The 15,505-nt window shown below is 37.5% G+C and overlaps 3 protein-coding genes across 8 annotated transcripts; 1 reads left to right on the top strand and 2 right to left on the bottom strand.

Moving 5' to 3' along the window:
• The first annotated feature begins 637 nt into the window (after positions 1-637).
• Positions 638-3,814, top strand: LOC140782463 (nuclear envelope-associated protein 2). Of its 6 annotated transcripts, none has more exons than XM_073129044.1 (7): positions 667-1,014; positions 1,349-1,419; positions 1,496-1,746; positions 1,837-1,944; positions 2,569-3,030; positions 3,138-3,239; positions 3,377-3,814. In XM_073129044.1, exons 3-7 carry the CDS (start codon positions 1,582-1,584, stop codon positions 3,542-3,544), a joined length of 1,005 nt encoding a protein of 334 aa, XP_072985145.1. In that variant the 5' UTR covers positions 667-1,014; positions 1,349-1,419; positions 1,496-1,581; the 3' UTR covers positions 3,545-3,814. The 6 variants fall into 6 exon arrangements, with proteins under 6 accessions (XP_072985143.1, XP_072985146.1, XP_072985142.1 ...); XM_073129046.1 differs by having other exon boundaries at positions 1,491-1,746; XM_073129042.1 differs by lacking the exon at positions 1,349-1,419 and having other exon boundaries at positions 638-1,014.
• A 303-nt stretch (positions 3,815-4,117) lies between these two features.
• LOC140782462 (pto-interacting protein 1-like) lies at positions 4,118-9,086 on the bottom strand. The gene is made up of 8 exons (XM_073129040.1): positions 8,859-9,086; positions 7,302-7,406; positions 6,904-7,154; positions 6,706-6,832; positions 5,371-5,644; positions 5,087-5,219; positions 4,847-4,933; positions 4,118-4,448 (listed from the first exon to the last, which is right to left on the bottom strand). Exons 2-8 carry the CDS (start codon positions 7,384-7,386, stop codon positions 4,317-4,319), a joined length of 1,089 nt encoding a protein of 362 aa, XP_072985141.1. The 5' UTR covers positions 7,387-7,406; positions 8,859-9,086; the 3' UTR covers positions 4,118-4,316.
• Positions 9,087-11,059: 1,973 nt separating this feature from the next.
• On the bottom strand, positions 11,060-12,360 carry LOC140782189 (peroxidase 5-like). Its single transcript, XM_073128638.1, has 2 exons — positions 12,072-12,360; positions 11,060-11,968 (listed from the first exon to the last, which is right to left on the bottom strand). Exons 1-2 carry the CDS (start codon positions 12,291-12,293, stop codon positions 11,189-11,191), a joined length of 1,002 nt encoding a protein of 333 aa, XP_072984739.1. The 5' UTR covers positions 12,294-12,360; the 3' UTR covers positions 11,060-11,188.
• Between the last annotated feature and the right edge of the window lie 3,145 nt (positions 12,361-15,505).

The raw sequence follows: 15,505 nt of genomic DNA, 5'->3' as shown, positions 1-15,505 counted from the left end.
GAGCTCGGCAAGTTCCGTTGACCATAAATCTATGGTGAATTTAAGCAGGACTACGCAATTGCCTTCTTAGATAATTATTATTCAATGTACAGGAGAATGCATCTACCATAACAGTAGACTAATAAGTTACCAACAATATTTGGAGGTTAAGTTAGCAACAACACTCTTGTCGTCGAAGATTTATTATAAATACATCTCATAATTACCAAAAAATAAAATAAAAAAGGGTGGTAATAAAACGAGAATTAGAATTATAACTTATGCAAGGGATAAGATGAGTCGATTATATAGGAATGCCAAAGGCTTTCTAACTCACCGCGTGGCTCCTCAATTTCACACCAGCACTTCACGTGGTAGCAGTGCCGCTCCTGATACCGATGCCTAATTAATTTTTAAATTAAGGCACTGACCTTATTTATTTAGCTGGGGGTATTTTTGTCCATCCAACAATAAAAAGGACCCCCACCTGTCGAATCCTGACCGCCACGTGTACGTCGACAGCCGGGAGCGAAGTCGAAATTTGGATTTGCCGCGCTGTGATTCGAACGAAGGGCCAAGGGATCGCATCCGAGCCTAAGCCTCGGATGAGTCCGTACTACACCTAACCTATTTAAAATAAATAAGTAAAACCTTAAATAAACAACGCAACTCTCGGTTCTCCTCTGTATCTATCTTCTGCTCCCACCCTACCTCATTAATCGCAGTCTCTTCTTTTGCTTCTTCTCGGAAATATGTCTCCCAAACCTTCGTCGTTTCGATCCAAGAAACCCTAAGTTTCCTTTTGTAGCGAAGTCTTCATGTGTTCGATGGGAGAAGAAGCTTTATATTTGAGAGAGAGAGATCAGGAGGCGAGTGGAGAGATTCTACTTTGGTGTTTATGTTGATCTAAAGCGAGGTGAAACTATCTCAAATGGATTCATCCGGGTTTTAGATGCGGAAAGCTGCGGTGGAGGCGAGAAGAATCTCGTGATCTCGACCTTCTATTAGTGTTGGATTTATTCGAGGTTTTGTTTGGTAAGAGACGCTTTACTCGTGACCGGAACGCTTGCAAAGATTTTTGTACTCGCTGCTTTGATTGATTTTATTTTTCTTGTGGGAGAGTAGGAGGTTCGTTTATTTTATTTTTAATTTTCTTATTTTCTGTTTCTTTTTCGTCGAATCAAGTTTTTCTTTTTTTGAAGGAATATTTGTTCTTTCCTTTTGAGTGAGCTTATAGTAGGCTATATCCACACGCTAGTATTGGCATCCAGAAAAAAAAATCCTATCCTGTTTAGTTTAATTGTTCAATATTATTTTGTATTGAAAGCTACTGCTTGTTTTGGTATGCCATCCGAATTTAATGCAACAGTGCCGGCTGTGAGAAAAGAAAAAAAAAAAAAAGAGGACTTTCAAACCTTTGATGGGCTTGCAAACTGCTTGGTAGGGTTTCTTGTGGAGTTAAACCCATCCACTTTGCTGTGAAAAAGTTTTGAGGCCCCTGTTTCTTCTAGCGCAGGCTGTCATATATTTCTGGAAGGAGTTGCTTTGGACTTTTTTCTTGCACGGTAGAGTAAAGAGGAATTCTTCTATTTTGAACTGGTGATGTCGGCGGCGTCATTGGAGGTTGATCCGCTATTGAAGGATCTCAATGAGAAGAAGCTGAGCTTTAGGAGGAACGTTGTTTCTCTGGCGGCAGAGCTTAAGGACGTTAGATGTAGGTTGGCTTCACAGGAAGAGTCATTTGCTAAGGAAGCCAGGACAAGGCAGGTCGGTTTCGTGTTACCTTATCATGAAGGTGATATTTGCTTCTTTGGTCATGGGTGTTTGTGATAAGAAATTTCCTTGGTTTTTTGGTAGGTTGCTGAGTCGAAGGCAAGGAGCATGGAGGAGCAAGTGGTACAGTTGCAGAAGTGTTTGGAAGTGAGGGACGAGAAATTGCGGTCATCTGCTTCTAGTTCCGAACAGGTGAAAGGTTTATTCTTATGCTTCTTGGAGTTTATTGTGCTACATGATTTGGCTTGTATTTCAGCATTTAGTGCCTATTTTGTACATGAGGCATCAGAGATAATGTAATATATTCTCTAGTACTTTTCCACTATGAGGATTATTCACGCTTTATATATTTTTACTTGTTGGATTATTTGTGTGTAACTGTGTATTAGCATTATTATCATTCTTATTACTATTTGTTTGGCAGTATTGTTTTGTCTTATGATCTAGTTTGTTTAATCATATCCATAATCTTTATTTTGTGATTGTAGTTCTTACCAAATTCTTTGCCTTGTATGTATTTTTCCTTTACAAAATGAAATCATCAGAAGAAACTGGGGTCTGGGGGACATGCATGCACAATCAACAACCCTCAATTATAATGTCTGAAGAGGATTCCTCTTCTAATTGTCTTATCCTTTTTTTGGTTATCCATCTTATACAGTTACAATTACTACTATATTTGCTATCTTTTGTTTTACTTCCATCCTTTACTTTAGGCTATATAGCTGAACCCTTTACAAATATCATATTGGGTTTTCTTCCCTGTTATGATACTTATATTTGATTTTTTTTCCTAATGTTATTTTATCATCACAGTACCTTAAAGAGTTGGATGATTTAAGATCACAACTTTCAATCACCCAAGCCACTGCAGAAGCAAGTGCTGCATCAGCTCAGTCAGCACAATCTCAATGTCTCTCGTTATTGAGAGAACTCGATGAGAAGAATAGTTCGCTAAAAGAGCATGAGATCCGAGTCAACAAGCTAGGTGAGCAGCTAGAACATCTTCAGAAGGATCTTGAGACAAGGGAAGTCTCACAAAGGCAACTGAAAGATGAAGTTGTAAGAATAGAGAATGAGATCATGCATGCATTTGCCAAAGCTGGAGATAACAAAGATTGTGAGCTCAGAAAGATTTTAGCAGAAGTTTCACCAAAGAATTTTGAGAATATAAATAAGCATTTGAATGCCAAGGATGAAGAAATTGCCAGATTGAGAGATGAAATCAGGATATTGTCTGCGCATTGGAAGCATAAAACTGAGGAATTAGAATCGCAAGTGAGTCCTACTTTTACCAGTATGACATGCTGATGTTAACACTGATGCTCTTTCACATTTGCAGTGTCGTGTTTCTTATATATGTGTTTCCTGTTCTTATAAAACAGCTGGAAAAGCACAAGAGGACTGACCAGGAGCTGAAAAAGAGGGTATTGAAACTTGAATTCTGTCTTCAAGAATCACGATCCCAGATGCGAAAACTTCAGAGGGTAATTTATTTCTGAACTTTAAAGTCATTGTATCAATGATTTTGCAAGTCCTGATTTGAAGATGTCTTTAAATTGGAAGCTACCTACTCGTTTTTCCTTATTTTCACATTGTATCCAATATTTTCTTGCACATGTAGATGGGAGAGAGAAGAGACAAGGCCCTGAAAGAACTGAGAGATCAACTAGCTATGAAGCAGCAAAATGGATCCGGCTGCAGTGTCAATCAGAACTTCTGGGAAAGCTCTGGCTTCAAATTTGTTGTTTCAATGTCTATGTTGGCTTTAGTTATCATTGCAAAGCGGTGAAAGGATCCCCTCATTTCGCTGCTCATATGTAAAGGAATCCAGAGTCCAGTATTTAGTCAGACAGTTTTATCTGTGGAGTAGGTAACTTATCTAGGCTATGTTGCAGAGATGAACTAGTTGGTGTTTCTGAGTTGTGCAGCAATCTAGCTGAATTCTAGAAGCATTAGTACTATTTTTGTTTAAGGTGCAGGTTATCTACCTTCATGCTTATCTTTATGTGAATCATAGTTTAAGCAATGAATAGTAGTCTTGGGCCTTCTAAATCCACAACCAGGTCCTTAGCATAGCTGATATAATTGTCTCTTAATTTATTCATGCCAAGTTTGAATTTCATGAGTTGATCAAGGAATGGTTTGACGTTCAAAGAATCAAATGGCTCACACGTGGCTTGTCATTATCTTCCTCGTATATTTGATTGTTCCACGTTATTTAATCGCGTGAATTATGGTACTGAATAAAATATACACAAACGACCCATCTAACCAAGAAAAACGCATACTAACTGAACACATGATATATTTATCGCACGCCAAGCACAAAGTTTAATACAGTAGACAGCAAATAATCAAGAGATTCTACAAGCAAGTCACACAGGATTTATTGGCAAAGGATGTCTTCCGTTACACAAAAAAATCTTAACTTACGTAGGTACAGCAATGACCCTTATAACTACAGCTATGAGATGAAATCATTGGCCATCAATGCGATAACAAGCTTAAGGATTGCATTTCGCTGATAAATACAAAAAAAAAGGATCTGGATAATTATGGTTTCACAATCCTGCAGATTCTCCAGGATGGCCAGACCGTGTATTCAGAAGGGGTTGAAGAGCTTTGACTACGATGCTCATATTTGGTCGGAAATCAGCTTCATATTGCACACACAATGCAGCCACAGCAGCAAGCTGTTTCCATTTAAACAAAAAAGACAATGTCAGATAACCTAGAAAAGTAACATTCCAAAGATTGTGGATTGACAAAGTTCTAATAAGCAGCTAGTACGTGAAAAGTAACATTCCAAACATTCCAGCCATCATCCAACCTTGATCGTGCAAATTGACATGATTAGAAATAAGGACAGAACTAGTAGACCGTGGTATATAGAGAAATCACCCTCTTGTTACTAGAAGATTGCAGACCAGGGAAATTTCAATATTTACGAAAATAATAGTTGTGTTATCCCCACTTTTATTTTGTTTCATGATAGAATGCGGATCCCTGGCAATAAAATCTTCAGATAGCATAAAATTACGCAAAGCAGGTTTTAAGATTGACGAAAATATGACAAAGTTACACCAACTACCTTGGCAACAGCCTTGGGAGGATATTCTCCTCCCAGCCTCGAGTCAACACATTGTCTGACCTTGTCTTCACTTAGTCTCGGTGTTGCCTGCATGTTTTTAATATGGCTATAAGTCAAGCATGACATCATAATTGTATCTCTTTCCAAAAAAATGAAGTTTCAAAAATGATGCAAAGCTCTTTTGGCTGCATAAAAGCTGCCTAATCATGTCGTACGAGAACAAATTGAAGGCAAAATTACCCATGTGACAAGGCTTTGCTGCCCTCTTGGTAATGTGTGATCCACAGGTTTCCTTCCAGTCAAGAGCTCCAGAAGAACAACACCAAAACTGTACACATCACTCTTAGAACTAAGCTGTCCAGTCATTGCATACCTGCCAATCCATTCAAGATAAATTGAATCAAAATCGCCTCCAATTGAGATTGAAGATGGTGCCTTTTATAGAGTTACAACTTACAAGCATATGAACAAATGCTAGTTTGAGCTAATCTCAAGTGTAAACTACTGGGCTTACTGGAACGTACTCAGGTGCATGATATCCAAAGGTTCCAAGAACTCGAGTAGAGTGAAGGCGAGCTGCCATGTCAGGAGCTTGATTTGATAAATCAAAGTCTGCTATCTTTGCTACATCATCATCAAATAGTAGAACATTGCTGGACTTGATGTCACGATGAATAATGTGAGGTTGTGCTTTTTCATGTAGATATTCAAGTCCTTTTGCTGCTCCAACAGCTATCTTTACTCGTTGTGCCCATGATAGAACAGGACCAGGTTGTGCACCTTTAACACCTTTACGCCCTATAGAAGAAAAATAAACAATGTAATTGAAAAGTTGTAATTAGCTAGCTGGAAAATAGGGATCTCACATGGCAACTTAGCTGCAACCATAATTCTGATGGAATACAATGAGTAATTCTTAAAAAGGCAAGAGTCAAACTAAATATATTTAAAATATTCTAGCTTATCTTCTCTAGGTCAGAGCAATAACCCACACCTTTCAAACCATAGGAAGGCACAACGAGTCAATTCTTAAAAAGGCAAGAGTCAAACTAAATATATTTAAAATATTCTAGATTATCTTCTCTAGGTCGGAGGGATAACCCACACCTTTCAAACCATAGGAAAATACCGTCACATTTTTTGCAACTGGAATTTTCTTGAACTTCTAGATTGAATTTTACTAGTAAATGGTAACCATTCGCAGATACTTTTGACGAATCTGGAGAATAAAATATGAGTTCCTTCGGTAAACTGCCAAATTTCTCTAGCGCACAGGAAATAGGAGTGCATTTTTCAGTTCCGTAAGCAAATAAAGAAAGATAAAAACTATTCACTAATAGGGAAATCTGAAAGCAGTCTTTCTTTCTTTAAGCTGCTAACTGAGTTGGCTAATACAACATATGGTTGGTTTCTCACTACTAGTCAACATACAGCATGCCAAGATAGTACATGGCGATAGCCTAACAAATTTAAAGATCCTGAAAGTAGGAATTTTCAAAGCTTGATATGTCCTAAAGATGCACATCATAGTGAACTGAAAAAAACAATTCAGAAAGACAAAATTAATGTAATACATCAGACACAGAAAAGGTTGGTGCAGGCAGGCAAACATGAGAATGACATATGATCTTCTCTTTTTGCTTCCCTTTTTCTAATGCACTATTGGATAAAACAGAACAAAAAGTACAGTAACGAAATATAAATTAAATAGCTTTGCCGTACTAATGGAATATATACAGATTCACAGGTCATGACCATAAAAGTATCATGTTATTGGTAGCAAACTGCAATATTGAAACTTGTGAGGTATCTAATTCACCAAGCATAAATTGACAAATTTAAGAATGATAGTTTCATACCATGAAGAATATCATGAAGAGACCCCATGGTAGCAAACTCATAAGCAAGGATGCGAAGATTTCCTTCGACACAATAACCAACTAACTCCACAACATTTTCATGTTTCAGCCTTGACACCATAGACACCTGTAAATCCTTTATAAGAAACACGAAATCATGCTAGATGAAAATGCAAACAACAGGAATCATCAACAAACCTGTGCCAAAAATTCTTGGTCTGGCTGTTTGCTTGCATCTAATTTCTTAACGGCTGCACTTCTACCATTTCTCAGAACACCAAAATACACCCTACCAAATGAGCCCTCACCAATTAATGCTTCATCCCCAAAACCTTTTGTAACTTCCCTTATTTCATCTACAGTGATAGGTGGAACTGCGATAGGTTGTGGTTTCACAGATTGAGCACCCTTTGGGGTTGGATCCGAGGCACGATAAGCTCCATCGCTCTCTGCTCAGTGATTCTCAACCATCAGATTTCACAGCGAAGTACAAATGTGATAAATTTAACAAGCAAATATGACAGTATAGTGATGCAGAATTAATCTTTTCTTAAAAGTAAAGGCTAGAAGTCTATAATCATGTGAAAACATATTACTTGCTGCATGGCTTCCCATGTAAGGACCTCCATGATTAGGTGCTTGTTGGGTATCATCCTCCCCACAGCATGCGAAGCACGACATGCTCTCTTTTGAAGCAGCTCCTGGGAAACAAACAATTGATCATTTAAGGGAAAGAGCTGAAGAAAACTAATGATAACGCAGATGATTACATGCAAAAAGAGTTGTTTAGATCAAACCTTTCAACTCAAAAAATACAATTAGCACACCTCTAGTTGAAGATGCAACTAATCATCTTAATGGCAATTTTTCATAATCCATCCATCTATATACAAAGCATAAGCACATGAGACAAACAGACAAAGTGCTGAATTTGCCTAAATATAGAGATTTAAATGCTCCTTTCTTTCAAAATAAAGATTAAGTAAATGGCACATACACTTATGCACTGTAGAAGGTCATATTTCAGAAGCAAAGGTTAACCCAGAAATTTAAAAAGAATAGTTGCTATTAGGATACACTTCTTATCTCCCAATGATCCGATCATCCATAAATGCACAAGCAATCACCAATTCAGAGCCTATAGTCAGAGATTCCAATCTATTCTAATATCAAGATGCAAATTTGATTAGCCATCTAACGTACTAATTTAACTGCAAACCTCTCTCTTTCGGGCACATTGCTTGCGGCATTTATCTTCTCCACGAGAATATCTTTACCGTTCAATTGTCTGATCACATATTATATGTTATGTGTCATATTACTCCCAACACATTTTTCTCTTCTGTTGTGGAGATGCAGTAATGACACGAGGTCCTCAATTATAAGGTTAAACATCACAAATCAGATGTTGCTCTTTGTTGCATAGGTATGTAAAATTATTCCAAACTAGAAATGTCAATCCTAACTTGCAAGTAGCCTGCAGACTTACAGACATCAAATTATACGTAGGTCCATAAACTTAACCAGTATCTCGTCGAGGAAACATAATAATAGAGTAGCTAAAACGTATAAGATGGTCGCACTCAAATCACCAAGATATAACTCCAATCAGATAACTAAAATAAGATCTTATATGGTCACAACAATTTAGCACCAATGTGTTTTTACCAATCAAATTCACCACCGATCACTTTCAATAACATAGTAAACATAAAAACTGATCATACTCCACAAAATATTGTTGATCAACGTGCTCCGTTATAAAATATGATATAGGAATATAGGGGTAGGCTGGCAGCTACCAAAATCCTAATTTTTCATTCTACAAAACAACTCATGACAGCAAAGATCATAAAACAATTCGACACCATATCTATCTTTCTCCATGGTGTAATTATTTCTACTAGTTAAATCCAAGCCGACAAGCTCTATCAGTAGAAGGGCAAGTAGAAATCAGCAGCAAGAGTAGTAACACCCAAAAAACCAATAGCTCCGCACCACTTTACTTGACGAATCGAAAGGAAATAGCTTCAAAACTCCAAGATCAGTGAAGCAAAGGCACAGAATCACATCCCAAGTGAACAACATTGACAGCAAAGAAGAGATCGATAGAGATCTTAGAATTTCACCGAGAAAAAGGAACGAAATTTCACCTAAAATCAAATCTTCGATAACTCAAACTCCCAGAAGAAGATCGATACCGTCCTTCGATCCGGCAGCGGAGATCTAAATCCAGCGACGGCACGGAATATAGCAAAGGAGGCCCAAGATAATGGCCTCCGAGAGAGAGTAGAGTAGAAGACGGATGCTTGTCTGGATTGCATTTGCAAATGTCTCAGCCGTAGTGCTATATAGGTGAGATTACCGCCCAGTTTGGTTACAGATATAAGTTACGAAATCTTATTACGTAAAAGCGTTACCACAATTGCGGAGGTAATCTTACCTCTAGTTTTTAACCAAACCAGATTTCTTTTAATTATTTTTATTAAAATAGAGTGCAGCTTAATTTATTATTAAATAGGATCTAATTTACTGTAATAAAAACGTTGAATTTATTATCATATTTTTTTAATCTTAACTATTGAAAGACTAAATTAAAAAATTTATATACCTGAACTGTAAATTAAATCTTATTTGATAATAAATTTTAAAAACAAACTATTTTAATTTAAACAAAAAAAATTGGACAACTTAGTTTGGTCAAAAATTAGAACTAGTTTGGTCAAAAACTCACCTCACCTCCTTCCCAAAACTTTGACCCTAATCGCCGACTGGAGCACGTGGGATGGCTGTCACGGAAGTTGGATGGCTTTCCTAGCTGGCGGGATTGCATGAATAGTATACTTTTTCTCCGAATCTGAAATGACTATTTTGCCCCTGAGAAAACTATAGTTTGACTAAGGACCCAATAATTTCCTACCAAACAATAACCCTCAATATTTGGCTCTGATCGGACCTCCTCTTTTCATTAGGTTTCAAACCAGTTACATTGAGGGGCATATTTGAGAATAACTTTCATAAGCTTGTATTTCGAGTGTAGTGGAGCTGTGGAGAAGATATTAGTGCCCATATAATAAATCAAATTTCCTTTTCTCTTTGTTCTTTTATTGTCTCCTCCGAGGGTGGAAAGATACCTTTAAAGCGTGTTTAGCAGCCGTGTCATCCGAGAGAAGTCTACTTGAGATATTTCTCTTCCCTCTTGTTAATAAAAATCCAAAGATTAGCCGCCATAAGAAGAGAGAGAGAGACAGAGTTAAAACAGAGGAAGAAGATGAGTCGTATTCTGAATGAAACCGTCATTATTGTCTAATTTCTCAAAATATAACATGTCATGTGGTTGTTGGTATTTAACTTTGATGACAATAATGTTTGATCTTATTTCGTATTGATTTTAGTAACAACCATTCGAATTTACTGATGAATCTACTTCGTTTTCGCCTTTTTTATTCGTATGTAATTTCGTTATACTCCATCTTTAATGTTTTACTTTTTCTAACCATCTGCTATAACTTCTGCGTTCCTGCTGATCGATGATCACCACAAAGACCAACCTTCTTTTATTTATTTATAAGACCAAGTTGCTTTTTTCACTACAAATTGAGACCGACTTGCTGATAGCATATTAAATTACTACACTAAATAAGCTGGTCAAAGGAATAATACAACTTCTACAGCTACTCGGAAAGCGAACAGCCCGGGCAGAGGATCCTCTGCATCCTCGATATATAGAATTTGGAATCTAGGATGCTGTTGCCTTGTACTTAGGCCTATTTAATCCTCGTACCCAGCTCGGTTCAATATATTGGTTAGAGTTTGGTGAAATCTAAGTATCTCTATATCTGTATCTCCTATCTAATCTTTGGATTCTCAAATGATATAAAATAAAATAAAATATATGCATGTAACCAAGAAACCCAGCCAATTCTGTGCACACAAAAAGAACATAGGATTAATGGCGAACCAAGCCCACTAAGCATTTCAATCCAATCATCTAGACCTAAGTTGAAATTAAGTAGTTAGGCTAAAACCATTTGGGTTGGGCCGGCCCATAATAATCATGTTAGTATTAGACTTATTTATTACAGTAATCTTTCTGAATTAATTATAGATGGCCAAGGCAGCAATTGCGGAAGGAAAAAATAAAGAAATAAATATTAGTAATTACAGCCTTTTCCAACCCCATTCATATTCTTGGAAACAACTAAAAAACAATACAACTTGGAATGCTTTAAATATCTCTTCTTTATAGTATACTCTAGTCATTAAAAGGGCTTTTGAGCACAACTATTGGAATTAGCATCTCATTCAAAATAGATATATATATATATATACACATTATTATATTCTTTCGATATATCTGAATAGATGCTCTTATTCTTTATTACAAGTTGCAAGCGCTACATTGGTTTATTTCCACGTAACAATCAAATTTTACTAACGGAGACAACATTAACAATTGAAACACACAGTATACCGATCTAACTTAGTAGGAGTTCACAACCCAACACCTCTCCCTGATCTCCCCCTGGCTTCCAGTGAGCACGTCAATAGATCCCATCTTCACCATCGCGTCTGCAAACTTTGCACCCCAAGTACCCCGAAACCGAGAATAGAACTCCACCAGACCTCCCGTCCATGGGTTCCCATGCAACGTTTGATCCGAAAACAACACTCCTCTATTATCCAACAAGTTGTTATAGTACTGGTTATCCAAACTCGTCGGCGTGACCCCGTCGAGCTCCACCGTCGTCAAGTCGTCGTTGTTCGCCGTCCAAGGCGGGCATCTAGCCTTCAAGTAGTCAGCGAAAGAGGGACCCAACGACGGATCCTGCACTTGGGTTGCACTAAAATTGTACAGCCTTTGAGTGAAGGACGAGCAGTGCGAGCGACCGATGGAGTGCGCACCGGATAGAGTAACCATGTCGATAGGATTTAATCCTTTTTTTGCAAAGTTATCGACAAGCTTGTCGGCGGTAAAAGCCGGCGAGGGGATGTTGTTGATGACTTCGGATTCGATGGAGATCCTACCGTCGCGGCGGCCTGCGGGCACGGGGTAGTCGATGCCGCCGGCTAAGTAAGCGCCATCGCGGGCCGCGAAGGCGAGGATGTCGGCGCAGGAGACCGTGGATGGGCACTGGGCTTCCAGTGCTGCCTTCGCTGCGTCGATGACCTCGAAGCCTCTTAAGCTCGGCTTGTTTACTACCGACTCCTTCTCCGAGGAGCTCCCGGGCATTGAGTTCAAAAGTACCGAGGCATCACAACCCTATATTATTTATTTATATATTCATTAGATTACTAGTTAAGAAAGTCGAGCGCATAAAAAATCGTGCAAGTAGAGAAATGAAGAGGGATATTAGATTAATTACCCTAACGAAGCAGTCGTGGAAGTGCATCCTGATGACTCCGGCGGCGAGACCCCGGTCTCGAGCCACGGCTTGGCTCATGGTTTGGCGCACGATGGACTCCGCTGATGGACACGTGCTTCTATAGAATCCAACCTCCAAGGAAGCCGAGGCGATCTCCAGTACTGCTACTAACAATATTAAGCGAGAGTAGAAGCTCTGCAGTACCTGAACTTTGAGACCCATCTCTGGCCTTTTCTGTGTTGCTAGAGCTCTTCGAACTTAATTTGTTTAGAGAGATAGAGATGATGGAGAAGAACTGGGCTCTTGGCTGCCTACTTATATGTGTTGGTCACTAGTTGCCAAATCAACTAGTGGACCACTTCCTCTCCCATGGTTAATTGCATCAGCGTAGCTAGTAAGCGTGTAGTTGGTATATATGGGTTAAACAATTAGCAATTAAAGATCCATGCATGTAAATTTGGTAGCCCATCTTTATCTGAGTTATCTCTAGGTAAGTGGACAATATCTACTTGACAGAATCGACGACAAGACTTGGTCTGCTTACGTGATCGAAAGCAAAAGAATTGCTTTTCGTTTGATTATATCAGCGTTCGGAGTGTCATGAACACAGAAAAATCAAAGCAATTTGTTAGGAGAGTCATGAAGCAGCTTTATATATATATATATATATATATATATATATATATATGTTAATTTCTCTAAAGTCTAGAGTACAGTTCACACCTATGACTAATATCTGAACAGTTCAGATATAATGCATGGTTCTGCTTCGTTGATTGTTAAGCGAAATGGAAGAAGTAAACGTAGACCTATAAATCTGACCAATTCAATTACCTGGATAGAAAAAAAAGGGAGCCAGAGAAATTAATTATTGTTGTGCAAATTTCCAATTAGGTAAAAGGCAGCGGAAGCAATCAATCACCCAAGTAAACTAGTGAATAGTAATAGACAAATACAATCCAATTTGAAAAAACAATCTCAAAATACAATGTTAATGATAGAAAAATAGCAAATAAATACTCTAATCACGAAATATGAGCTCTTATTGTAAGGTAATTTACACGGTTCAATGATATGTCTATATCTATGGGCGATGCAAAATTTCAATTCACAAATCAAATCCAAATACAAATAGTTTTTTCAACTCCAATCTCCTTCGATATAATGATGATTATATCTCTCAAGTTTTCCCCTTGCATCATCACCCTAAAACCCAACTTACTATTTATAGAGGTGATTGATGGAGAAGAAAACATTGAGGCATTTGAACGATCGCAAACTAGTTCGAATGCCTTGGAAATGCCAATTCAGAATGTAAGAGGGCATTCGAAGGCCTACAACGTATTGTGTAAACGATCTGAAAAGAGTGGAGGGTAGCAGAAGCGATTTTTAATCATTCACAAATAAATCCAATAGGAATAATAATATATTAGAGTAAATAAATATTAGTAATATAAAACTAATATCAATACCAAAAAAAATTCACAATAAAGATACTAGATGTAGAGAACTTCTAATCACTTAAAATAATCACAATTAAAAATATCAAATCTATGCAAACCACAAAAAAGAGAAATATACGAGATTTATGTGATTTTGCGATGTGCCTATATTCATGGGTGATGCAAATCCTCAATCTACTAGTAGATATACAAATACAATGTTTCCAAACCTCAAATATAGTAAAGTTACAAATACAAATATTTTCAAGCCTCCAATCCCTCTCAAATACAATAAATAAGTGCTATCTCAAAAGCCCTCTTCTATTGCTTCAAAACCCTCTCATTTCAATCTTTTCTCTTAACTCTTTGACACCTCGTAAGGTATTTATAAGTGTGACTTACAAAAGAAAAACTTGGTGGAACGTTCGAACGGCTATCCAGATGCATTCGAATGCCTTTTTGCAAGTCTCTATAAATACAATCATCGCTCATGTATTCAAATGCCTCGTTCAAACACACTTCAAAAGCCAACTTGAATTGAGCCAAAAAAATCAACACAATGTGCAAAATGCTCTCGGGCCTGAGTGTTTGAATGTCTCCAAGGCATATTTTGTTAGGTTTACTTAACTAAGTTGGTTTGGGCTAGCCCCATGAGGTAACTTACTTGACTAATAAGTAGTTGAGTTAGATTTTTATTAAAAATGGTACTTTTACTCATGCCACTTAGTGAAAAAAAGAAGACAAGAGAAAATGAAACTTTTTTCTCTACATACAACAAGGGTTTGCAACTAGAGGATTTTTTGATTGGGATCAAGGCACAAGGATTTTTTTTTTTCACATCTACAAGGATGTTCTTGCTTCAATAAAGTTTGGGTTTTTCTATTTGAGGTGTTATCTAAATTTGTTAATTTGAAGCTAGGATTATTGATTTCTTGTGGATGACATTCTTGTAACTTTCAAAGACTTGTTGTGGTGATCTGCTTTGTACCAATTCTCTTGATAGTGGATTCAAATTCATGCTCTGTGAAGTTTTCCTTTGAGAAGGGTTTTTACACATAAATTCGGTATTTTAGCTTTCTTTAGTGCTTGGTGTTATTAATTGCATATCTTTCTTAATTGGCATCAATTTTAGCTTTCATTGTCATAGATCTCTTAGGTGAAAAATAGAGCTCCTTTCCATACGTTTGAATGCTTTTAATATGCAAAGTCTTCCCTAATCTAGACGTTCGAACATCATCAAGGTCCGTTCAAGCAAATAATTTGATTTAAGCCAATGTTTAACAAGTATATGAAAATTGTGGGTTTGTTCACGTGTCAATCTTTATATTAGTTTGGCTAGATGTTAATCTCGATCAACTCTCACTCCGTTTTCTGGATCGGTCCTTTTCTTCCTCTTCTTTTTTATTTTGATTTTGAGAAAATTAAATATCAATATTAATTGACCAAGTATACTTCAATATAGCAAATTAAAAGAGAAACTACTGCATGCACATGCAACCGACTTGCTTAATTATTGTAATACAACTCTTTTAGAATTATTTTATCACCGAATCAAGCATATATCATGCGTTATTGATAGTGGAACGATAATTTAAGTATGGTAGGACAAATATACAGGCACTACAACAAAAGCTAGCATAAATCAACTCAAAGTGACAACAATGCGAACATGCATGGATGGGAATTGCATGAAGTAGTAGATCACTCTATCTCTAGTTCACAACATGACTCGATGAGCACGTCGATGCTACCCATCTTGATCGTCGCTGCTACAAACTTCGCTGACTATGTCGACGGATTCATTGCATTGACCGCCACCATCGCTGCCTTCTCCCAGCTACGATCAGCAGCGACTGGTCCGACATAAACAAAACCCAATGAGCATTCACATTCCTACAGTACAGGTTATCCAACGTAATCGGAATAACTGTATCTTGCATCACGGTAGGATCAACACTTCCACATGTTTGTGGCCACTGGGTCTTCAAGAAC

The sequence above is a fragment of the Typha latifolia genome, chromosome 2, assembly GCF_019914945.1.
Source record: "Typha latifolia isolate L0001 chromosome 2, TyphaL0001v2, whole genome shotgun sequence".
Classification (NCBI taxonomy): Eukaryota; Viridiplantae; Streptophyta; class Magnoliopsida; order Poales; family Typhaceae; genus Typha; species Typha latifolia.
This window is presented reverse-complemented; position numbering and strand designations above follow the sequence as displayed.